General features: G+C 36.6%; 1 protein-coding gene across 2 annotated transcripts in view; it reads left to right on the forward strand.

The window, feature by feature from the left end:
- LOC136035679 (integrator complex subunit 7-like) overlaps nt 1–26968 on the forward strand; it is a 129915-nt gene that overhangs the window by 43542 nt on the left and 59405 nt on the right. For both annotated transcript variants that reach the window (XM_065717603.1, XM_065717604.1), the window contains exons 7-12: nt 2287–2403; nt 6327–6446; nt 10761–10875; nt 13477–13576; nt 22679–22899; nt 24737–24897. In XM_065717603.1, the coding sequence (XP_065573675.1) occupies nt 2287–2403; nt 6327–6446; nt 10761–10875; nt 13477–13576; nt 22679–22899; nt 24737–24897 (834 nt within the window). The remainder of the gene's footprint in view (nt 1–2286; nt 2404–6326; nt 6447–10760; nt 10876–13476; nt 13577–22678; nt 22900–24736; nt 24898–26968) is intronic.

Genomic DNA, 26968 nt, shown 5'->3' on the forward strand with positions numbered 1-26968 from the left:
ACATAGTTACATAGAAATTGTAAATTAAACAAAAAAAAGAACAAAAAACTCCAGCGAGAACACTTTACAATGGTATATGATAAAATAGTTAACCAGAAAAGTTTTCCGACATCTTGAATTTTAGTGGATTATAAACAAAATCATCCATATTTTTATCTAAACCATATTTTTACTCGTCTACAGGTGGTACGCTACCTTACGTTAAATCCGTGTCTCATCATTGAGAAAAAGTGAGAAGTTTTTCTGCTGATGATGAACACTGTATATGCGTTCGAAATATCCAGTTAAAATTTTATATCTGTTCACTGTCAATAAAAAGGTTTCATCCCTATTTTGAACTGTTTTACTTTCGCCGTGTCTCATTATTGTGATATGTTTTGTTTATTTTGAATATGCTTTATATATTTTGCGTAGTTCTGCATTTTTGCTTCCTTCAGACCAAGCTATAGATATTTGGCTGAATTCCAGAGTTTGTTAGGTATGGTGATGAAGTCCTTTTTCTTCGAACTGTTTTGGAGATTCTCAAAAAACAATAAACTAGAACTTCCTTCGTGTTCTCAAATGCCTTTGAAATATGCACGAATCTTCCATAAGAGTCATAATTCGTCATGCTCAAAAATTCGAAAATTATGTTTGGCCACTTGGGTGCGTTTTAACACAATAATTTGACCGCTTTAAATAATTACTATTTTTTGCATTAATATTCAATTTGATTGAAATGCACTCTTGAGGATCCCCCCCCCCCGTTAAAGACCCTCCACCATCCTCCAATAGCTTATGTGCAGTAACGTAATCCTGTATAACTGTTAGTAATACCATATATGGACATATGCATCCTGTACAATATGACATACTCTTTATCGAACGTGTATACGCTTGGGCACGAACGCGGCCTGACGTGACAGTATGCCATGTGAAACCAGAAGACAATTCACGTACCTTTTCTCCAGTTCTTGCTCGATTGGCTGTATAAGGACTTTACTCAGGAGTATTTTGGCCTTGTGCGGGCCAAATATTCTATTCTGGAGCATCAAATGTCAGAAATCACCACTTGGCCCTGGTAAAATTTGAAATTGTACCAATTGGCTATCTTAAGATTTTACTCGATAACATTTTGGCCTTTTTCGAGCCAAATATTCTATTCTGCAGCATCAAATGGCAGAAATCGCCGCTTGGCCCTAGTAAAATTTTAAATTTTAAGCCTAATATTTTAAATTATAAACCGCAATAACTCTGAAGTGAGTTTTCACTTTACATCATTTGGGCCCTGTTGGAATCAAAGTTTGGAATGCTGCACGAATCGGGTTAAATCGGCACTTTTCTGCGGCACGATCCCTGTTGATACTTCAAAGGGCACTAAAATCTCCAGTTTTCGTCTGAATTGGCCCAATCGCGACAATTTATGACTAGTTATTCAAAATTTTGTGTTTTTATACTTAAGAGCTTCAACTCCACAATAGGATTCTTGAACATGCATTCTCGACCCCCTTTTAGAGGATATTTCCCTCTTTTTTTTAAAAGCTGTAAACAATTTATGAGATACTTTAAAATTTATTATTTTTATATATTTGTAATTGCCAAAAGAAGAAGATTATTTGGATGCATTTTTGTTATGAAAATTTCGTTTTTTATAGTTTGGGTACGAATAACTTGTAATTCTTTACGTACAAATTATTACCTCGAACTGTTTCACATTTACAGTAGTAATGTTACTATCATCGCAAGTAGGTCTTTAAGGATCAATCTTGGGGTTTGCAGAAGGAATTAAACCTCTGTCTGGTTTGACCTTGTTTTTCTTAAAGAATTTAAAGTGTCCTTTAGCTTGCATTTGATTGAATGTCATTTCTCAAATGTATACTAACCTTACTTTATATAATTGAGGATGTCGGTAACTCCCACTCAGGTTTGTTAAAAGGTGACTAACTTTATATTACTCTGTTTTGTCTCATGGCTGGTCTGGAATGCAGCTGAAACTTTTATCATTTTTAGTAAGGAGACTTAAAATTTTGTATTTGTGGGTAGGAGACCACATTTTTGTCCTCCGCTCGCCAGAAAAGAGTTTACAATACGTACTTTTCCCTGCTCTATGGCTTATTTAAATAAATATTTCTGTAAAGTATAAATAAATATGTACATTAAGAACACGGTGGAAATTTTTAAGTTCACTATGAACTTTTGATTTTTAAAGACGGTATCTTGTAGCATAATTTCCTCAGCTCATAGTTCATGTTGTTTGTGTTTTAATTTTATAACTATAGACTTTGACATTTCCCCAATGGTTTTTAGGTGCGACATATCTGCGAAGAACTTTTGGAACAAAACTTTCCTCAAGCTCTGAATGTACAAACATTGGATATACTTACTACATTTGCTGAACAGACGACTGCGCAAGTGGAAGATCAGGTGAGTCATTTTGTATTTTTATGGTGTGTTTTATGAGTAAATTAGTATCATAATGACATTATGGTTATTTTGAAGTTGTATATATGTGTATGATCATAAATGTTTCCTAGTATTTTTATCTTGTAATGATTAATTGATTGTAATGATTAACTATGATTGTTTAATTTTCCCAATTACGGGCCATTGAGCTCTCTGGGATATTGTTTTTGTTATTGTTATTTTATGAAAATAAATAGAACTTGAACTTGAACTAAAAAAGAATGAATCCTCAATACCTCTTTTGTCTTAAACAAATTTCTTAGCCCAGTGATATTTATCAGACCCAAAGATGAAAATAATAAATTTTAAGAGTTAAATCATGTGATTTAAGGAAATAAGAGAGGATGCTTTCACTTTTCCACATTTAGAAATATAATTGATATGCATTTGATTTTCAGAGCCTTTTATTATGACATTAGTGACACATTATGACATTATAATGACATATTATGACATATAATGACATTATGACATTATGGTTATTTTGACGTTGCATCTATGGACATTGCTATAAATGTTTCCTAATGTTCTTGTATTTTAATGATTAATTGATTGCAATAATTATTTCGAAAAAGAATAAATCCTCAATGCCACTTATTTGACCGTTTTGGTTTATCCCCAAGTTTTTGATCATTATTGACAAATTTGATCCTTTAATAAACGTACGCTACTAATGCCAATCTTTTTATATTAGGCTCAAGCACAGTTTATGGAAATAATTTACTTTGTTTCTCTGTATGTTATATCTTTTTCTGATATAAAGGTAATATAAAAAGAGAAAAAAAAATAAAAAAGAGAAAAAGTTTTTTTTCGCCCTTTGAAACTTAATCTTTCCGCTACGTTTCACGCTACTTATTCCACGTCACTATACGACAAAGTGTTAATTAAAATTCAGTCAGGTACACATGTGTAGAAGCTTTGACCCCCCCCCCCGAAAAAAGAGCTTCAGATTTTGGAATTTCGATGGTAATTTGTGATTTCAAATATTATCTGAATAATTTTTCCTTTAATTGTTCTTTCAATTTCTAGCTTAATTGTACAATGTTACACAAAAAAGCTGCAATTTTTAACAATCCAATAAAACAGGGGTGTTAAAAGAAATACAGTTTATTGTTGTTGAAACCTTATAACCGTGTCATTGTAATTGAATAGACAGTTTTTGATTTCGATGCTATTTACATATTTATGTGTATATGTATTCGTTTTAAAGTATTTTTAACTGTTATATTTTACTGATTTGGGCTAAATTTTTAGGGGTTATGTTTATGGTTGATTGATATTTCTTTAACTTTTATCTTGCTGTATTGGTTGTTTCTTTTTTTTTTCTTTTATTGGACAAATGAAGCGATTTCGGCTCTATTAAAGGTTGTGATAGCCTTTTGAAAATAAATATAATTTTATTTTTTCTAAATAAGATATTGATCTTATTGGATTATTAAAAAGTTCCTTTTATAGTGTTTCACAACATGTTTTTTTTTGTCTTCATCCTGAATGTGAAGGTTCTTATGCTTGAATTATTAATTAATGAGATGTATCTGTTCAGGATTTGACTGAAATGATACTTTAGAATCGAAATATGGTATGTTATCTATGCATGTGCATCATGCATTGACAAATTGCTGCTGTTGATTTGCACCAACAGAACTGCCATCTATAACCCTAAGCTTTTGTTCACGTTAGAGGCTGTAGGTGTAATCTTCAAAATGAATAGCAAATCAGAGGACATTATTAGCCTTTGCACCCTGAAGGTTTGATCAGCAAATCATTTTCTGATATCTGGTATTATGATGGGTGACGAGTTGACAGTGTTGAGAATGCTCCCCAGGGTTCTTCAGGAGCCAAAAATAAAAAGAGTGAAAAGTAAAGAGCATTAAAAATAAGTGAGACTTGGAACAGCAAGAAAATAAAAGGACCTATAAAGGTGACACTATGAATTGGGACAGATGCACTTTTGATGCATTTTTCTTCTTCAAAAAAAATTAACAACAAAAATAGATATAAAAATAAAGCATAAAACACAATTAAGCCTGTGCTTGTTTATTTACAAACCAAGCCGTTGCTAAAGGGCTCATGTAATATGAATATCTAGATGAAACCTTTATATTGAGCTAATTAAAATCAAGTAGTTGCGGACATCAAGCCATGGCTAATTATAGAAAAAAACCAAGACAGATTGTCCGATTGAGTGAGGGGCAAATCTGGCATAAGCCTCTCTTTTTAGGATTGTATAAAAATGATGCCATTTCACTTGTTGATAGATGAAGTATTATCATCCATCCGTTCATACGTCATTCCTAGGGCAGAACTAAGGTAAGTATTCAAAGTATTCAAGGGTCAAGTATTCAAAGGGTCTTCCAAATAGTATTTAAAACTTTTGAATATTTGAAGGTTTCAGAACTCTCAGTTTCATTTCTGCACGTTGAAGGAAGGTGGCGATGGGGGGATTTTTCTTCACATTGGTCTGAATTTCTCTCCCCCCCCCAAAAAAATTAAGCTAATGAGCCAAAAGTAGCTCTATTCGTCTCTCCCCCCCCCCACTCTAATAAAGGCATGACTGGTTGAAACCTATACAATGTTAAAATGTTCAACATTCCAGGTAGTATTTGGAATTTTGGAAGATTTGAAAACATTTTTGTAAAGAGTAATACTTGAGCCAAAAATAGAGCACTCTCGGATTCTGCGCAAAAAAAGGGGAGATGACGAATTCTTCCTTAGATGAGTCTGAATTACATCCTGTTCCTTGGAAAATAATAAATTAAAAATTAACTCTTACCAACTTTGACCTCCCTTCCCCAGGAATAACTTTCTGAGCCCCCATCTTCTTTTCTTCTAAGAACAAGCACCTGGAATCCACAACAGACTCCTTTCAGGTTCTAGCAGGTTTCTTCTGAATACATAATTGGTATATCAAATACAAAGACAATCATCAGTTAAACAAAAAGGGCTCTTTTTTTCAGAATGAATACAATATTTGTATAACTTTTATTTGCTTGTTAAGGAACATGATACACTTGATTAACGTATAATAAACACAAAAGCAGAAAACAAAAGGAAATTAAGAAACGGGTGAATTGGACGACTTGTTGGAAGGAAAAGTACTCGAGCTGCCTTTTACCAGCAATTTAAGGCCTATCGACCGGTTGGTACCTATCCTTCTGAAAAGACAGCTTTAAGCGGCGGTTTATATATATTGTAAAATCGTATATTTTTTCAATAAGGAAAGGGAACTCTATTCGTTTTAGAGTGCAGTAAGAATTATGAACATTAGCTTTTCAGTTCTGTATCAAGTTTATTATTTCAAATTCAAAATTTAATCAGAGGTATTGTCATAATCGCCGATTTGATCCGATGATTTGTTAATAAGGTGGGCGAGTAAGCCCACCTCGAATTGCGGTGACTTTAACCTCAAACTGCATACCCGCCAGACTGTCTATCGTAATTGGATGATTCCCTTTTCCCAGCCATGTTAGTCGGGCTCGCTCCAGTGCATATGAGCAGATAGATTAGTCTGGAGAACGCCCCTTGGAAAAATTGAAAAACGGTGACTGAAAATCGTTTTCTTGCCACGGAGACCCTTCCCCCCTTCAAGCAATGGTTCTGTCTGCTTATGCTTGGGTATAATTTTACTAAACTTATATAAATTTGTTGTCTGCTAAAGTGGTTGACTTCTCCTTGGTTATAGTTTATTTTACAGTTTTTTCTTGTTTATATAAATGTAAGTATGGTTTGCTGTTTCTGTTGGTTTGTATTTTGAGAAATTTGGTGTTTGAAGATTTCTCTTCCTATTAATTCTCAATTTTATAGAAATTCACTACTGTTGTTTATAAAATTAATCCTGTCAAAAGTAATTTATTCTAATCCAGGGTTTAACTATTTTTTATAAGGTCAACTTATTGTTGCGTCGGCTGCGAACAGATCCAAATAGAGTGGTGCGGATCCATTGTTTAAAGAACTTGAAAAAGCTGGCAAAGAAAGGATATCTTTGGAATAAGGAACAAACTAATGTAAGATACCTTTTTATTCACTTTTTACTTGCTTAGACTAAACTGAAGGTTCATTCCAAAGAAATTACGGTTCTTTAGACACTTAAACAAATTTCATGCGTCTCGTATTTGTGAGCACCGTACACCATATTAGAGATTAGATTCCAGGGCATAATTCCAAATGTAACACTACTGCGAATCGCATACATTCTGCTGAAAGGAAATATAAATCATCTTGAGATTCACTATGTAACTGTACGTACATCTGGAGTCTGATAATGTAACGCTTTTGGTATTCACTTCTGACCGTTTCCCAGTCACAGTAAGTATCAATCTCAATCATGTTCCGACAGAATATTAACCTGATAAGTGGACTAAAAACAGGAATGGGACAAGGTTGATGGAGAAGTGTCCCAAAATACTAGCAACGTGAATCTTTAGAATATTCGTGTTCCATTTAGCCTCCTTAACAAGTGTTTTGGTGTTCAGCTTCGCAAAGCTTGTTTGTAAATCAATATCTTTGTAATGTTTTTTTCCCCTGAATAAAATGTGGAGTGAAAGGAGCTGCCCTCGTGGTCAAAATCCGAAGAAAGTTCAGAATACAGAGCTGGTCTTCCAGTCCTGAACTTGTGGATGCTTGAAAAAATGCGAAAGTCTAGAATCGCTTATGGTTATAAAGTGATGAACGTGTAAAAGTGTATTTAATAGAGTCTATAACTCGCTATTCGAAAGTTTTCTAAAGTTCTACCCAAACACAGTAGTGAGCAGCAAAGCTGTTTTCAGCCAAATTCTGAGAAAACCCAATGCCTTCTCGGAAAGTTTTTCCTTCAAAAAGTAATAAAAGAATTATTAATATTTGTGGAAAGCTACGGATAGGTATGAAGATAAATTTGTGGCCCCATTGCAGGATGTTAAAGATAGTCTCGGAGAAAAGTTAGAGCAAAGCCTAGAATCTTCTCCAAAAAGTAACCTCATAGTGACGTTTTCCACGTCGGTTCACGTAATAGAAAAGCTCAAGAAGAGTAATTTGAAGGTCAATGATTGGAAATGGGTAAAAACTACGTAAGTGTATGACGGCACTAGACCCTCAATGTCTAAACCAGCGGTGCTGACCTCCGTTTCGCGGCTCTTCAGCCAGGAAGTGCAATGAAGGATTGGGGACCAGCCATTCTGCTTTCGCAAATCCTTCCTGCTCACCTTCCCCAGATTTCCCCAAGTATCCATTCAGAGTTGGGTTGACTCTGGCTAAGCCTGCATAGTCACACCACTGACCCTGTTCCAAACCAAATAACCGGCCACGCCAGGGATTGAACCCTTGCCTTTTGGATAAAGGATTCCCAAGGGTATAATACGTGCAGACCTTCTAATTCTCATTGGTCCCATCCTAATGGATGACTTACATGTGTTGTTGCAAACGATTTTTATCTTTGGTATTGTACTTAAATCGTTGGCAAAGAGTAAGCTGCTGCGTATGATAAAATGAGATCAACCTGCAAAGTTATGTAGTTCTTACCTTCCCATAACAAATTCGATTTTTGGAAGATATCCGAATTACGTATTTGCGTGAGTAGTTGGTTTTTTATTAAATCAGCAGTTAAGCAAGATTGTGTTCTATGCCCATTTATATAGATCATTTGGATGGACTTTGTTTTAAGGAGCACAGGAAAGGCAATCAGAGAACAGGAAATCAGATGGAGAAGGAAAACTTTCCTGGACTGAGATTATGCTGGCGATTTAAGCATTCTAGATGAAAGTGTGAGCACAATGAATGAACTTTTAGAGGTTTTGCGAGCTCAGGGTGTTAGAATAGGTTGGAAAATTAATGTTAAGAAGACTAAGTCACTAATGCTAAGGATAAGTGAAGGTTCAAAGGCAACGCTGGGTAATAAAAAGAACGGTCAATTGGACAGCTGCACACACCTAGGTAGTACCTTCACTTTACTTCACTTACCTTGGCAGTATTATTAGTAAAGATGGTGGGTGCCGTGAAGATGTTAACAGTAGAATAGCCAAGGTTGGGAGTGTATTTCCATAGTTAAAAAAAAGTATGGAAGAATAGGAAGATATGTCTGCTAACCAAGATTAGTACTCTGGAAGCTACAGCTATGACAGTGGCCAAATATGGTTTTGAAGTATGGGTGCTCTGAAAAAAGGTGGAAGATTTGCTAGATGTCTCCCTCGGAAATCGTCCACGGATTGTTTTGGGCATCCGACTAACTAACCGTATTTCAAACAGTAGGCTGTACGGAAAGTGTGGTTCAATCCCGCTTTCTAGGGCTATAATGAGAGGTTGAGGGGACCAAACGAAAAGTAGGTTATTCACAATTTGGGTGGGGGATGTCATAAAAAAAAGATTTTATTGAAATGGGAACTTTCTGGGAGGATTTAAAGAGGGATGCTTTAAATAGATTGGAATAAAGGTGGAGCGTGTGTAGCTGTGTTGGCCTCAGGCTTGGTGCTGCGGTGAATTGTTAGCAGTAGTAATAGTAGTATTTGTGATGAAAGAAAGCGTAAATACTATGTACCACCGTATCAATTTGATGTCTAAAAAGGCCTGGGATGTAATCATGCTCTATCGGCTCTTTGCTCAGACCCTGTCGATGCAGATTTAAATATGGATCTTATATGACTTACTTGACCGTCGAGTATATTTCGCACTAATTAACCCGCACGATATATATATATATATATATATATATATATATATATATATATATATATATATATATATATATATATATATATATATATATATATATATATATATAGAATCTTGTCGTACGAAGTTACATTTAGGGTAACCCTATTTATTTATTCTGTTGCCACTTTTGCCAGTGTGTTTAGTTGTAAATGTTGACGTAAATCTAATCTGTTGTTCAAATGACATTGTTACGCCTAACTGCATATGTAGCAGTCTAGAAGAGAACACTTACTCTGAGAGATGAATTTACGAATAGGAGTTAGTCAGGCATCATCTGTAATCGGAGAGATTACTTATATACATTTATCAATCTAGCAGATGGGACCATCACACCTAGTTCTTCGTCCACCTATCTTTGTGAATCATTAGGTAGATCCATCCGCACAATAAGTATCTTTCTTTTTGTGCATATCAAGAAGTGAATATTAGCTGCTTATGGGAGCATTGTTGCAAACAATTTGCGATTAAGCCGTCTAGTTTACTTTTGATAATCGTTTCTGCTTCTAGGCTGATTCTTCCCAAGAAAATTATACCCTGCGGGCTCCTCTCCCAGAAAAATCCCCCCCCCCGCGGGAAGTTCCTCAAAAAATAATCCTAGAAAATTTCCCTCACTGAAATTTTCGGAATCTGAAATTTCTAAATCTTTCCAAAATCGAAAATTTTTAATTATTGCAGTATTCTGTCCCTACGTGACGTGAAAATGGAAAACACTTCCATCCAGATGATTCATACGTCACTTACTACTGAGAGGGATTATGACCTGCCTTTGGAGAGACAATGTTTTTGTAACTTTTTATTATTATTTTTTGCTTACGGTTGTAAATAAGCTGGAATGGAAGCATATAATTAAAAAAATTACAGGGATGCAGCATTTTTCAGGTATTAGAAATAAAAAGAAACATTGAAATTACCAAATTTGAGGACAAGGGTGTATTTGTAGACAAAATACTACTGCTACTGCTGGCTGTATGTGCAAAATCCCCCCTCCCCCCTGCGGAGAATCTCTAGTAAAATTATAACTTTAGGTGAAATTTTTCTGGGGGAATTATCCGGAGGGGGAATGTATCGGGGGGGCAGCCGGGCACCTTTGTTTCTAGATAGGTAAGTCTTTTTTTTCTGAGAGGAACAGTGCTTGCGATCCTCGGACTATACAGAATGAAATTTTCCTCTGCTAATAAAACGTGGTCTAATATTCTGCCAAAATTCATCTTAAAAAAAGTTTTTGTTCGGACTGGAGCTGAACTCCTGCTCCCCTTTTTGCAAGTCTTTTAGTAAAGACACAGAGAGTTTGAATATTGATTTGATTTATGATATTATTCTAAATAATAAGAAGCTTTCACCCAACGTGTGTAATTTTCTATGCTAAGTCGCCAAGTTACATCATGTCAAGTAATGTTTTCCAGACTTCAGAGATTCCACCACGGGGATCTGCTTTGAATCCTTCAAAACTACTGTATACATTTATGCATATTTATGTACTTTATCCAATGTTATTTGAATATACTGATTGTGCTATGTTTTGTTTGTAATATTATGTTTGTTAAAGCTAAAATATGGTGTGTAGAAGCTTGTGTGTTATTTTAAGTTGTGTTTATTATAGTATATTATTTATAAATATTGTACATATATTAAAGAATTTGTTGGAGATTACACCTGGAGAACTGAACCAAATAGAAGAAGCCTTAGTTTTGGAAGTACTTGCTGAACTTGTCACTAATGAAGGAGTTAATTCACTTGATCTTCTACCAGGTAAGGTGTTAACAGTTAATCCAAAGGGCCGGTGGGGGGTAAAAATTCAAACCAAACATCTGTTCTATTTTGGAAAATTCAATACATATTTTAGATGCTGTGAAATCTTCAACCTGTTTTAATTGTCCATTTAGTGCCGGCCATTCTTGGTAACAACTTTTTCTTCTGAAGGACCGACTTTTTCTTCTGAAACGAGTCAGTTCTTCTCTTTTTATGGCACTTGGTAATAACCAAGTGACATATAGCAATCGCAAATTTTGTTGGTCTGTCGGTCTGTCTGTCGGTCTGTCAGTCCAGGTTTCGCTACTTTAGGCATTTTCAGGTAAGCTAGGACGATGAAATTTGGCAGGAGTATCAGAGACCGGACCAGATTCAATTAGAAATAGTCGTTTTCCCGATTTGACCATCTGGGGGGGGGAGGGGTTTGGGGGCCCGTTAATTCGGAATAAAATAGAAAGAAAGAAGTATTTTTAACTTACGAACGGTTGATCAGATCTTAATGAAATTTGGTGTTTGGAAGGATATTGTGTCTCAGAGCTGTTATTTTAAATTCCGACCGGATCTGGGGGGGGGGCTGGGAGGGGGAAACCTAAAATCTTGGAAAACACTTAGAGCGGAGGGATCGGGATCAAACTTGGTGGGAAAAATAAGCACAAGTCCTAGATGCATGATTTACATAACCGGAACGGATCCGCTCTCTTTGGGGTAGCTGGGGGGGGGGGGTTAATTCTGAAAAATTAGAAAAAATAAGATATTTTTAACTTACGAACGGGTGATCGGATCTCAATGAAATTTGATATTTAGAAGGATATCGTGTCTCTAAGCCCTTATTTTAAATCCCGACCGGATCTGGTGACATTGGGGGGACTTTGGGGTGGGGGAACCTAAAATCATGGAAAACGCTTAGATTGGATGGATCGGGATGAAACTTGGTGGTAAAAATAAGCAGAAGTTTAAGACACGTATTACATAATTGGAACGGATCCGCTCTATTGGGGGGGGGGGGGTTAATTCTGAAAATTAGAAAAAATGACGCATTTTTAACTTACGAAGGAGTGATCGGATCTTCATGAAACTTCATATTTAGAAGGACCTCGTAACTCAGATCTCTTATTTTAAATCTCAACCGGATCCAGCGTCATGGGGGGGGGGCAGTTGGGGGGGACCGGAAATCTTAGAAAATACTTAAAGCGGAGAGATCAGGATGAAACTGGATGGGAAGAATAAATACCTGTCTAAGATATGTGACTGACATAATCGGACTAGATGTGCTCTATTCGGTGGAGTGGGGGGGGGTAATTTTGAAAAATGAGGTATTTGTAACTTACGAAAGGGTGACCAGATCTTAATGAAATTTGATATTAGAAGGATCTTGTGCTTTAAAGATCTTATTTCAAATTCCGACCAGATCCTCTGACATTGGGGAGAGTTGGAGGGGGAAACCAGAATTCTTGGAAAACGTGAAAATTGGGGTGCTTTTATCTTACGAATAGGTGATCGGATCTGAATGAAATTTGATATTTAGAAGGAATATTTAGAAGTATATTTAGAAGGAATCCTGATCAGATCTTTTGACATTGGGGGGAGTTGGAGAGGGAAATCTTGGAAAACACTTGGAGTGGAGGAATCAGAATGAAGCTTGGTGGATAGAATAAGCAATTGTCCTTGATACGTGATTGACGTAACCGTACCAGATTCGCTCTCTTTGGGGGAGTTGGGGGGAGGAGTTCAGTGATTTGGCGAGTTTGGTGCTTTTGGACGTGCTAGGACCATGAAAATTGGTAGGCGTGTCAGGGAGCTGCACAAATTGACTTAATAAAGCTGTTTTCCCAGATTTGACCATCTAGGGGGCTAAAGGAAGAGGGAAAATTAGAAAAAATTAGGTATTTATAACTTACGAGTGGGTGATCGGATCTTAGTGAATTTTGATATTTAGAAGGACATCGATACTCAGAGCTCTTATTTTCAATCCTGACCGGCATTAAGCCTCTGATTTTCCTTTTAAATCAATCTATTGATCCTTAGAATTTTGTTAGAGCTCATACCATATGAGCTCTTGGCTCTTAGCTCTTCTTGCCTCGTCACAAGTGCCTTATGAGCTCTTAGCTCTTGTTTTTACATAAAACTCTTATCAGTTTGCCCTACCTAAAATCCTATGGTTTTCTCGTCGTTTAATATATACCTTACATTCGACTCTGATATGCTAGAGTAAGTGTCTGTAAATGTATATTAATCCGTTTAGTTGTTTTAGTTGCTCCCTTTTTTTCCTTCTATTTGCTAGAAGAATAATTGTTTTGAGTTTCCAAATAAAAGAGTAAATTCAGCCAGTTAAATTTAGTACAAGTGAAATGCAGTAAATCATTATAATCATTGTCGATTATGATTAGCTGACTTATACGTAAGCAGGGTGAGGGGTGGGTAAGTTTTAACCCCACTACCCTCATTAGTCCCAAGAGCTGTGTATTTTCGAGAATTGACTCTTTATTTTCCAATAATGTACATTGCGTCGTCTTTCTCAAATCTTCCTCCCTCCTAAATAGTATCCTAGGTATGTTGTAAGAAGTATCAGCAAATTACATTTTAATTTTTGATATCTTTCAGACTCTCCAGTTCATGTCCTATGGAAGACGTATATATCAGCAAATAATCTAAAGGTTGCATCAGCTGCACTCAGACTGTTGTCACATCTTGCCGCTCGGAGGTGAAGTTTTATTTGTTTGTTTTTTTTCGTGTTTCTATATAACAATTAGTGTAATTAGAGCTGTGGGCTATTTCAAAACCTTGTTGGAAGGATCTTTGTGCGTATGGATTGTGGGTGAGTTGGATACTTCATATTTATCGACACATGGATCTCATATGTCCACAGTGCTAATCCCCTATGTGGCGCTGCCGGGTTTGGTTGTGTTTGCCGTCGTGCCAACTGGTCTATTAAGAATTTTAGTTGACCAATAAAGTTTCCAAAAATAGCTTAGTTGTTTAAAACTGAAGTTAAGAAATAACTGAACTGAAAAACAAACTGTTGAAATTAGCCTAGTTTGGGCTAATGTGTGGTGCAGTTTCTAGGGTTGACTACCACTGTCATTCAAATTGCCTGAGCTTGCTAATTTTTCGCAAAAGACTGCTTGATACCGTCATTTGGGGATGTAGGATTTCCCTTGCATGGGAATATTGGGAGTGATTCCTCATTCTAGTAACGTATTGCCATCTTACTGATTAATGTTGCGGTCGTGCCCCTTTTCTATCAGATAAATGTCTTTTTGATCTTATTCGTAGGTTTACCTATAATATAATTTTATTTATACGTTGAACTCTCGTAGAAGCTAGTCTGTTTTTAAGGTAATAATTTCGCAAGAGGGAGTCAATTGTTATGCACACAAGTTCTATTTTAGTCTTTTCACGAGCTAGCTAAATCTTGCCATTGAAATATAATTTACAGATAAAGCAAATTGAATCTTGAGGCTCTACCCACTTTATTGGCCAAGGTGTCGCGTGATGGCAAAAGAGGCGAGCTGAATTCTTTTCTGTATAGACGTTTTAGTTAGGTCCCGTTTAGAGTAAAGCTTGTACAGTCTTGGAAAGAGTTAATAAAATTAAACTGAATATTTGATATATAATAATATTAAATGCTTAAAACTCACCAGTTCAAAATTTAATTATACTGTAATTTTTATTTTTATTTTCAATGTGTTGATAGGTACAGAAGAAAAAAATTGTAATATAATTCGTTTTCAGTAAAGCGCAAATAACCCAGTAGGTTTTAGACTTTTACAGTGAGAGAAGGAGACAGAACCCCAACTCTTGTTGGTAGAGATTTTTGTTTGTTTCAAGCTTGATATGCATATTCAATTTACGTTTCACTCGTTTTAAGATTTATTTATTCATTTATATTAGCACATGTTGTATGTTTGTTTACCATGATTGTTTATTTAATTTCTGTTCGTTTCGGGTTTTATTTATTCTGCAGTAGTTATTTCTGGTCGTTTTGAGTTTGAGTAATTGTAGGTTTCCATTTCTTCTGATCTTAAGCTTAATATGGCATTAACTTTTCTTTAGAAAAACTTATTTTTTGGAAAGTTTTTTTTTTTATTAATTGACCTAAAAGGGTTACGGACATCAAAAAGTTGTTTAGACGCTGCTAGCAGCTATCCGTCTCAATGTCAAATCATCGATAAAAAAGAATCATCGTTTTAAGATTTATTTACTCATTTATATTAATACATGTTTTATGTTTGTTTGCCATGATTGTTTATTTAATTTCTGTTCGTTTCGGGTTTTATTTATTCTGCAGTAGTTATTTCTGGTCGTTTTGAGTTTGAGTAATTGTAGGTTTCTATTTCTTCTGATCTTAAGTTTAATATGGCCTTTACTTTTCTTTAGAAAACTTTTTTTCGGAATTAAAAAAAAAAATTGATTTCTGTTCGTTTTTGATTGCCAAAGTTTCAATTTTTTCAAAATCCTCTATTTCAAAATAATTTTTAATTCCAAAATAAATTAACAGTTCTGTCAAAATCTAATAATATTAAACTGAATATTTGATATATAATGACATTAATTGCGTAGAGCCCACCAGCTAAAGATTTTGTTTCACCCAGGGTCGGATTTAAAGCTTTGACGCTTCTAGGCCCAAGCGTTTTTGCCACCGCAGGGCCTAGTGGACCTATTGGTAAATCTTGGTCTGGTTTCACTGCAGTTTTCTTTTTATTTTCAATGCTGTAGTAAGCAGAAATGAAAATATGTGTAATATTATGGGTTTTAGTAAAGAGCCAAATACGCAGTAGGCATTATGCTTTTACCGCAAGCGAAAGGAACAATAGCCACATTCTTTTTTGTAGTGAATAATAAAGCTGTCTTGAACAGTTTTGAAAAGAGCTAATAAAATTATTAGGATTTTGGAAGAGAATATCATTAATAAGACTTTTTGGCTGGGGGGCGCGGAGGTAGGGCCAGAGGTTAGCTCCCAAGATTACGGGAATGAAATAATGTTAATAATTTTGCTTTTGTTTGGGGGGGGGGGATCAGGCCATGGTGGGAGGGCCAGTGGTCAGCTTCCTGGGGCAGGGGTGAGTTGCCATCGTTTTTTGAATAAAATATCGCTAACAAGTTTGTTTTTTTTGGGGGGGGGGCATGCAGAAATAAATATGGGTAAGCTCGTTTATGTTTTCGACTAAAACATCGTTCATAAATTTTATTTAAGTGGAGTGGGGGTATGGTTTGTCTGACCTTTGAACTATTTTTAAATCCTCGCATAAGAACCTTATATGCCCCCCGGATATAACATACAACACTTGCCCCAAGGCTCTGAGGGGTGTTGACCCTGGAGTTTTTGTTATCCGATCTTTTGACTTAATTTAACAAAATAGCTATCTAAAAAATTGGATTGGATGAATTTGGGGTGAAAAGGTAGGAGGGCTAGCAGCCCTCCGGTCCCTTTTGACTCTAAAACAGGGAGCTAAAACTTTTAATTTACAATCAAATGAGCCACATCTGAAGTTTATACGATCACCCCTTACATAAAAACCTTATATGCACCCGGTGTATAACTTACAACACTTGGCTACTGGCTCTGGGGGGTTCTGTCCAACCCGGAGTTTCTGAACTTTGAATATCTAATCATTTGAGCTCCCTGGAGTTTATAGGACTACCTCTCCCATAAAACCATATGTACCCCCTTCCCCCGGGGCGCAAGTTACTACTCTTAGTTCTTCCGTGCTCTGGGGAGGTAAGTTAACCCCGAAGTTTTTGTTATCTAATCGTTGGACCATTTCAATGGAAATGGCTATCTCAAATCCATCGGTTGTACTTAAGGAAAAGAGGGTGAAGGGGGGGGGTAGATATCCTACGATCACTTTCGACTCTTAAAAAGGTAAATGGAACATTCAACATCCAATGAAATGAGCTACCTCTGAACTTTATATGACCACCCTTTACATAAAAATCCTGTATTTCCCCGAGGCATAACTTAAAAAACTTGCCACTGGGCTCTTGAACGTTGTGTCGACCGTAGAGTTTTTTTTTTTTTTTTTTTTTTTTTTTTTTTTTTTTTTTTTTTTTTTTTTTTTTTTTTTTTTTTTTTTTTTTTTTTTTTACTGATAAAATGGCTATCTCAAAATTTTTCTTGGGTGGATTTGGGGAAAAAAGAGCGGGGGGCTAGTTGACCTCTAATCTCTTTTGACTCGAAAACTGAACTAGAAATTTGAATTTCTAATCAAATTAGCCCTTCTGAAGTTTATACAAGGATCCTTTCTATAAAAAACGTATATACCCCCAGGGCATAACTTACAGTGCCTACCCCTGGGCCATGGGCGATTCTGTCAACCCCTAGAATCTTGCTATCTAATTCTTGAACTAAGATTAAAATTTTTATTGCATTTGGGGAAAAAAGGGCGTTGGGGCTATTTGTCTTCCAATCAGTTTCGACTCATAAATAGGGCACTATAACTTCCGATTTTCAATCGAATGAGCTCCCTCCGAATTTTATACGACCATCCCGTCCATATGATGTGCCTGTGGGAAAAAACTCAAGCCTTATAGCCTTGGAGATGGTGGGGGGGGGCTAGTTGCCATTGGTTCACTTTTTACTCTTAAAAAGGGAACTAGAAGTTTCAATTGTTAATCATTTGAATCCCCTCTAAAAATCATACAACCACCTTTTCTGTAAAAGCCTTATATGTCCCCGGGGCATAAGTTACAACCCTTCCCCCAGGTTTCAGGAGGGGCGCTATGTTGACCCCCAAGTTTTGTCATCTGATCGTTGGACTATTTGAAACAAAATGACTATCTCTAAATTTCGATCGTAATAGTTTGAGGAAAAGAGGGGGAGGGGGTATATACCCTCCGATCACTTTAGATGACTCTTAAAAAGATAAATAGAAATATCAATTCGAAATCTAATAAGCCACCTCTGCTGTTTATACGACAACCCCTTATCTGCCCCCGGGGCATAAATTACAATACTTCCCTAGGCTCTGTTGGTTGTATTGACCCCTGAGTTCTGTTATTTGGTCTAGAAACTATTTGAACAAAATAATTATAACGAAATTTTGGCTGGATGCATTTGGGGAAAGAGGGGCCTTGGGAGGGGAGATTAATTGCCCTTCGATCACTTTTGACTCTTAATAGGTGCACTAGAAATTCGATTTACAATCGAAGAAGAACCCTCCGTAGTTTGTACTACCATCCCGTCCATAAAAACCTTATTTGTCCCTGGGGTATAATTTACAACACTTGCCCCAAGGTTCTGGTGGACTGTGTTATCCTTGGAGTCTTTGTTATATGATCTTTGGTCTATTTTGAAAAAATTGGTGGATAAAAAATTCGATTGCATGCATTTGGGGAAAAGAGGGTGGGCTGTAGGGGGGGGGGGTGATAGTTGTCATTGGACCACTTTCGAGTCTTAAAAAGGGAGTTAGAACTTTCATTTTCGAGTCATTTGAGTCAACTCCGAGGTTTTTACGACCGCTTCTTCTATAAAAACTTTATATGCCCCCAGGGCATAAGTTACAACTCTTCCCCAGGGCTCGGGGAGCGGGTGATGTTGACCCCGTTATTTTTGTTATCTGATCGTTTGACTATTTCAAACAAACTGGCAATCCCAAAATTTTGATCGGATGCATCTAGAGAAAAGAGGGTGTAGAACTTTCAACTTCCAATCGAATGATTCATCTCCGAAGCTTATATGACCTCCCCCTACATGAAAACCTTATATGCCCCTGGGGTATAACTTAAAAAAATGCCCTGGGCTCTGGGGGTTGTATTGATCCCTCAAATTTTTTACCTGATTTTCGAACTATTTTTGAAAAAATGGCCGTCTCAAAATTTTATCTTGTGTGTTTGGGGAAAAAGAGCGTGAGAGGGGGGGGGGTCTAGATGCCCTCAGATATGTTCTGACTCTTAAAAAGTGAACTAGAACTTTCAGTTTCCAATCAAATGAGCCCTCTCTGAAATCTGTACGAGCATCCCTTCTAAAAGAACAATAAATTCCCGCAGGGCATAACTTACAACGCCTGCACCCAGGCTCTGGGGGTTTTTGTCGACCGCGGAGCTTTCGTTATATGATCTTGGAACTGTTTTTAACAAAATGGCTATCGTAAAATTTTTATTAGATGTGTTTGGGAAAAAGGGCGTGGGGGAGCTAGTTGCCCTCCGATATCTTTTGACTTGCAAAAAGTGAATTAGAACTTTCAGTTTACAATCAAATGATCCCTCTGTGAAGTTTATACGAGCATCCCTTTTATAAGAATTATATTAACATATATACGCGCAGGGCATAACTTACAACGCCTGCTTCCGAATCCTGGAGGTTGTTTCGTCCCCGGAGTTTTCGTTATATAATCTTTGAACTGTTTTTAACAAAAACGGTTTTTTATTGGATTTACTTTGGGAAAAAAGGGCATGGGGGGGCTAGTTGCCTTCCGATCCCTTTTGACTCTTAAAAAGTGAACTAGAACTTTCAATTTCCAATCAAATGAGCCATCTCTGTAGTTTGTACTATTATGCCTTCTATAAGAACCATATATGCCCTCAGGGCATAACTTACAACGTCTGCCCTTGGATCCTGGGTGGCTGTATCTACCCGGAGTTTTTGTTGTATGATTTTTGAACTATTTTTAACAAAATAGCTGTCTCAAAATTTGTATCGGGTGTATTTGGGGGAAAAAGGTGTGGAGGGGGGGGGCAAGTTGCCCTCCGATTTCATTTGACTCTTAAAAAGTGAACTAGAGCTTTTAATTTTCAGTCAAATGAGCCCTCTGAAGTTTATGCGAGCATCTGTTCTATAAAAACCATGTATTCCCCCTGGACATAAACAAACAGTGCCTGCCCCAAGGCCTTTGGGGTTTGTGTCGACCCCAGAGTTTTGTTGTATGATTTTTGAACTATTTTTAACAAAATGGCTACCTCAAAATGTAATCGGATGTAAAATGGGAAAATGGTGGGGGAGGGGGGCTAGTTGCCATCCGATCATTTATTACTCTTAAAAAGTGCACTAGAACTTCCGATTTCCGATCGAATGAGCCCCCTCTGCAGTTTATACGACGGCTCCTTCCATATTAAGTGCCTCTAGGAAAAAAATAATAAAACGTTGGAGCCGTATGGCCCTTACTATAGGCAACACTATAGCGTTGTCTCTAATACCTAGGATTACTGATGGATTATGTAAAAAAATCCTTCATTGGAAGTACTATTGTAATAGATTGTAATAATATTGTGAATAGCTGGTTTTAATTCCGTGAAAAATAAAGCAAAAAACCTTTTCAACCTGTATCGACTTTTACAAAAGTAGACTATAGTTTTGACGAAATACAATAATAAATATTTATTTATTTCATTTGTGTTCCTGATTTTGTTATGTACGTTATTCATTTTGTTTTTGCCATTTTCTCATTTGGAGTTTAGTCAGTTTTTGGCGATACTAATTCTCCTGTTAAGCAAAAGTGTTATTTTAGTTATGCTGTTTAGGCTGCCTCAGCGTTTAAAAAGCGTAAATAAATATAACTTGTATCTAATCTTCTAATCTTTTTTTTTATGTAATAGCAAGAAATGGATGAAAGTCATAAAAACTCGCATAACGTTGACTTGAAGATATCAAGTCGAATAATCGCCAACTATAATTTTAATTTCATTCAACGTCATCTTATTACTTACCTTCTCTGGACTGTTCGGAAATTTGAGCTTTAGAGCGAGAGAGTGCTAGAAACTTTTCATTATTCCGAATTATTCAATTATTCCGAATTATTCCGAATATTATACCAAATTCTCCGTTTCAGTCCAGAAGATTTTGAAACTAAGCGTGCGCTTAATTCATAACTGCTTTTTTCCTACATTAAAGTAGTGTGCTCAATCACGAATTCGGTCACAGGTTGACAAATTGTTTCTCAAATCAGAATGTAAATATGACAATTGATGGCACTCTTAATTTCTTGTAGCGTTGACATTTAATATTTAAAAGTATTATATTGTGCAGACCTACTTATAAGCGAAGAAATTTCGAACTCTAAGGACGTCTGAAAATTGTGGATTTTGCATTACAGGGAGATGAATTCCTCTGACTTATTTCTTAAAACCAACCGAGGTCGTGTATATCTTTATTTTAATCAACTGGAACTACTATTGCTAACAACTCTACAGTACCAAGCCATTTCAGGCCAACACAGCTGCGTATGCTCCTCCTCCACCCCTCTATGTTCAAAGCTTCACTCGTTGTCCTCTCCCAAGAAGTTCCAGTTTCCTTTTAATCTGTCTTTATGATGTGTTCCCACTCCATTCAGGAACAATCTGGTATTTGTTTGGTCCCATATGGATGGCCGAAAAGAGCAATCTTTGGCAATCTACCATCCTTTATCTGAAAAACACAACCTAGCAATCTCGACGTTTCTCTCATTATAGCCCTAGAAAGTGGGATAGACACTCATCGTTCGGATAGCGTTGTTTGTCAGTCTGGTCAGTCTTACCAGTACCCAAAACTATCCATTGACAATTCCTTTGAAAAACATTCAACAATTCTTCCTATGTATTTCGAAGCGCCCTTTGTTTCAGAACCATACTTTTTCACTGTCATTATCATAGCTTCCAATATTCCAGTCTTGGTTTATAGAAATACCTTCCCGTTCTCCCAAACCTTTCAATAGTAGGACAACACCCTGGGTCTTGGCCACTCCGCTTTTTACATCTTCACTGCATACATAATCTTTACTAGTAATACTCCACCCAGGTAAGTTCACTATATTTGTAAGTAAGTTCACTATTCACTTTATTAGTCTTCTCATTACCCAATATGACCTTTTTGCCTTCATTTATTCTGTATCTTAGTGACGTAGTCTTCTTAACCTTAATTTTCAAAGTTTAACTCTCAGAACCTCATAGAATTCATTCATTTTTGCATCATTTTTATCTAGGACGCTCAAACTCAAATCATCTGCATAATTTGAGCTTAGGAAAGTTTTACCCTACCGTTTGATTCCATGCCCTCCCACAGTCTTTGACGGGTTGCCTAGAACAAACTCGTCAAAGTGAACCAAATAAGTTAAAATAGAACATAATCCTGCTTAGCTCCAGATTCAGCACCAAACCAGCTACTAACTTCACTTTTTTCCTAAACCGCAACCATTTTGTACATTAAGATAACTTCAATTTGCTTATCTGGTGTACCATATTGGGATAGGACCTTCATTAAAGCTTTTTTTTTCGGTGGAAAGCACTGTGTCTCCCCAACCAATATATCCCCTGAGCAACAAATCATGCTGAAATAACGTACCGAAAATGTCAATCAAAATTGTGTTATTTTAGTTTTAACGTTTATTACTCAACAATATTCATGTCTGCTATGGCCTGAAAGCCAAATCGCACTACTGCTTAAAGGTTTGTTTTGAAAACAGCGCGAATAAAGGTTTTGAATGCCCTCTTTTGAACGTTCTATATTCCATTGAATAAAATTATATCAGCTGGGTTTTTTTTTCTTTGGCTGTTAATTATGTTGAAAACATTCAACTGGAATAAGATACTTTAGCAAATTGAATAAGTGGGCTCTCAGAGAAGGTGCTGACATATCGAGTATGGTGTAACTGATTTCGTTTTTTGCTAGCATTTTTTTTTTTATAGCAAAAATGCTAGTTGGCAGAATAGCTTCCATAAACTCCCATAGCTTCCAAAATTAGCTCCTATATTTTTGGTTTCGTCCGGAATTCGATAATATCGGTCTCAAGTTGTCACATGTATCTACCCGAATATCAGAAAAGATCGAAACCAAAGGATATCTGTGAAACTCGACCTTTAAAGCTAAGGGACATTGATTATACTTCTCTTACAGCCCCGTGGAGGCAGATTCTTTTGATCTAATTCTTGAAACAAACCGAGCCCTTGAATCACTACTACTTTCACCAACGTGTATGGAGCAGGCGGAGGTTCCCATCGGCAGGACTCTGATGACTAAAACTCTATCAGCTGCTGTTGAACTAGGGCGAATAAACAAAGATGTCTGCACTCTACTTGCTGAGACTCTTGGTAACAGACTGGTGGACTTGCAATTAGGTAATTTTATATATTATACTAGCTTCATTACTTTATATAATAGTAAATAAAAAAAAAGGTAAAGGATACGGCATTAGACTTTACAGTCCGTACCGGCGGTGCTGATCTCCGTTTCTTGGCCCTTCAGCCAGGAATTGCAATGGGGGGTTGGGGGCCAGCCATCCTGTGCTTTCGCACACCCTTCCTGTTTACCTTCCCCAGATTTCTCCAGGTACCAATTTAGAGCTGGGTCGACTCTGGCTAAGCTTACAGAGTCACGCCACTGACCCCCGTCCCAAACTGAAGAATTGGGTACACTGGGATTCGAACCCGCGTCCTCTCAGACAAGGGATCCCGAATCCAGCGCACCAACCCAAATATTTATATTCTAAATTGAAGTTACTTTATTATGTACTATAGTAGTGATATTGGAATATAGATTATTCATATGGTAAATAATTACCACAGTGTATTTGAGTAACCAAGAATTATTCCAATTCTCTTAATGTTGTCACTGATTAACGGAATTACCAGCAACTCGCCAAGCAGCTTCTATTGGTCAATTTCTCCTACATTTCCTCTGATAATTGATCTTAATCAAAGTCTTGTACTTGGGATGGTACTTTATTATTATTATTTATTTGAAAACCCGTCATGCAAAAAAGAAAGAGGGAGTATTAAAAAAAAAAAAAAAAAAAAAAAAAAAAAAAAAAAAAAAAAAAAAAAAAAAAAAAAAAAAAAAAAAAAAAAAAACAGGAACAAATACATAGCATATCTACAGAGCACTTCCAAAAATCACTGTTTTTGCATCAGAGACCATGGATGGCTCAGTTTCGAAAGACGCATATCATATACAGAGACTTGTTTTTCAACAGATACAACAGGGTCATCTAAGCTGAATTTTCTAACTAGATAATAGTTGAAGTTTCAAAACTTATCTATTTTAGTTAACACTTTCTGAAACGGGGCTATGTATCAATAATATGGTAGAGCAACTGAGTTAAAAAGTTTTGAAAGAAAACCGTGGTTGAAATATAGGTTATTTGTCACAAAAAAAGTATATGATAGCGTTCACTAGGCGTTCACTGTGAACTTCTAGGTTCACTAGGCAATCCATTGCTTTGTTTTCGTAGAATATGCCTATTTTTCTCTTTTTTCATATTTATAAATCATTTTCCCTTTGTTGCTGAGAAGTTTTGCTAAGAATTTAGTAAATGTACTTCTTTATAACATTTTCCTATCTTAATCAGTAACTCGATAAAAGATCTACAAAAAAAAATTCCGTTGGTTTCCAACTTTTAAGAAAAGTTTTTAAAGGAAATGTATGCAATACTAATGAGCACAAAAATGCATTGTGTTCTATATTGTTAACTTGTATTGAAAATACAGAAACAGTTGACTTTATCAAAGCTTTAGCATTTCTCTTAAATTCATGCTCTATTTGCTTGATGTGCGGCGCTTTTTTGCATAGAATATTCTATTTGTGGCAAAAAAAGAGAATTGTTATATGTTCTACTAGGCGTTCACTGCGAACTATAAGGAGTTGTCGCCTGTGCTTTATTGATGAACCAATGGGGAAACCAAATATGATTAATTGGCTTGATCCTGCTATTCAGTAGGAATATTTGCTGGCGATGTGCGCTTCTAGTTGAAAAATTTAACTCTCGACTTTTCAGCACTAAATTCAAGGCCGTGTTATGTTTTCTAGGATTCTAACATTTGCTTTTATATACTTCCTGTAGGTGATGAGAATTAGTCCGTACTGATTATATGGTTCTTATTTAGTCACCAGAATTGCTTTGGTGCCTCTAGCCCTGCGGCTGAAATGTCTCGTTACTGAGCCTTTTTTATTTTTCAGGTTACACTTTGTCTTCTGTTTGCGAGGCTCTGAGCTTTCTTGGGGACAAATATCAACTTTCTCTTCTTCCAATTTTGTCCAAAGTCAATCTTTGCATTAGTCGTTTTATCTGTGATGTTGTGGAAGAAGAAGAAAAAAGTAGATTAAAGGAGCAAATTATGGTAATTTTCTTTTGAGAATCAAAACCAAATGAAATTTTCTACAGTAAATGTACATAAATATATATTGTCCGAAGTCAATCTGAGCATTAGTCGTTTTATCTGTGCATTAGTCAATAAGTCAATTTGTGCCTTAGTCGTTTTATCTGTGATGTCGTGGAAGAAGAAGAAAAAAGTAAATTAAAGGAGCAAATTATGGTAATTTTTCTTTTGAGAATCAAAATCAAAAGAATATTTTCTGAATCATTTTATAGTGAATGTACATAAATGTAAGTGCAAGCCGATCCCGATATCTCATCCCGATCCCGATATCTCACAATCCCGATTCTGATACGATTCTCAATTCTGACTTTGTTTCTTAGCCGAATGAAGCCTGCCAACTGAGCTGATATTATCGATATGTTTTACCTGTAAGGGAGAGGGACTAGGTGGAGTGGCATATTTTGCATTAAACTATTGTTGATAAGAATATGGCATCACTTTGAGCACTCGTCGACAAATAAGACATGGGTGTACCACCTTTCTTAAAACTTGCCGGTAAGCTCCCTCAACGATAAAAAATATTAGAAACATTTCCCTCCGAAAATAACATTTATTTTGATTTCTGGTCCCCTCCCCCTTGTATACTACCAATTTTGCCCCTCGCCACCCTCTCCCACCTTGGTTCGAACCGTGCGTGTCTGCATACAAAACCGAAGGATATGTATCCTTCGAAATACTTATCAGCTTTTCATTGCCAATCTTCGACCATGTTTGGCCACGAAGGTAGTAAAATGAAGCAAGTTTAATATATAAAAATTTCTTAGTAACATAGAGGAAACTGGAAAAACATCTGCGCTGAAGCCCACCGTTGTAAACCCAGAAATCACAACTGAGCCATGTAAACACAATGTGTAATTGAATCTGTGAGTTTTATATTCTTTTGTGCATTAAACTCAAGAGTGATTTTGACGTGATCAAGGACGAAGGTCATCACCACCACCCCCGTAAAAATACCATGCCTGTACGATCCAATGCTTGCTTTTCGTAGAATATGCCTATTTTTCTCTTTTTTATGGCACTTGGTATTAACCAAGTGACATATAGCAGTCGCCAATTCTGTCGGTCTGTCGGTCAGTCGGTCTGTCGGTCCCGGTTTTGCTACTTTAGGCACTTCCAGGTAAGCTAGGACGATGAAATTTGGCAAGCGTATCAGGGAACGGACCAGACTAAATTAGAAATAGTCGTTTTCCCTATTTGACCATCTGGGGGGGAGTGGGGGCCCGGTTAATTCGCAAAAATAGAAAAAATGAAGTATTTTTAACTTATCAGTGGGTTTTTGGATCTTAATGAAATTTGATGTTTGGAATGATATTGTGTCTTAGAGCTCTTATTTTAAATCCCGACCGGATCTGATGACATTGGGGGGAGTTGGAGGGGGAAAACCTAAAGTCCCGGTTTTGCTACTTTAGGCACTTCCAGGTAAGCTAGGACGATGAAATTTGGCAAGCGTATCAGGGACCGGACCAGATTAAATTAGAAATAGTCGTTTTCCCGATTTGACCATCTGGGGGGGGGAGTAGGGGCCGGTTAATTCGGAAAAATAGAAAAAATGAAGTATTTTTAACTTATGAGCGGGTGATTGGATCTTAATGAAATTTGATGTTTGGAATGATATTGTGTCTCAGAGCTCTTATTTTAAATCCCGACTGGGTCTGATGACATTGGGGGGAGTTGGAGGGGGGAAACCTAAAATCTTGGAAAACACTTAGAGTAGAGGGATCGGGATGAAACTTGATGGGAAAAATAAGCGCAAGTCCTAGATACATGATTGACATGATCGGAACTTATTTGCTCTCTTTGGGGTAGTTGGGGGGGGAGTAAGTCTTAAAAATTAGAAAAATGAGGTATTTTCAACTTACGAACGGGTGATCGGATCTCAATGAAATTTGATGTTTAGAAGGATATCGTGTCTTAGAGCTCATATTTTAAATCCCGACCGGATCTGGTGATGGGGACGGGGAGTTGGGAGGGGGAAACCTAAAACTTGGAAAACACTTAGAGTGGAGGGATCGGGATGAAACATGGTGGGAAA

Source organism: Artemia franciscana, chromosome 14 (assembly GCF_032884065.1).
Source record: "Artemia franciscana chromosome 14, ASM3288406v1, whole genome shotgun sequence".
Lineage (NCBI taxonomy): Eukaryota > Metazoa > Arthropoda > Branchiopoda > Anostraca > Artemiidae > Artemia > Artemia franciscana.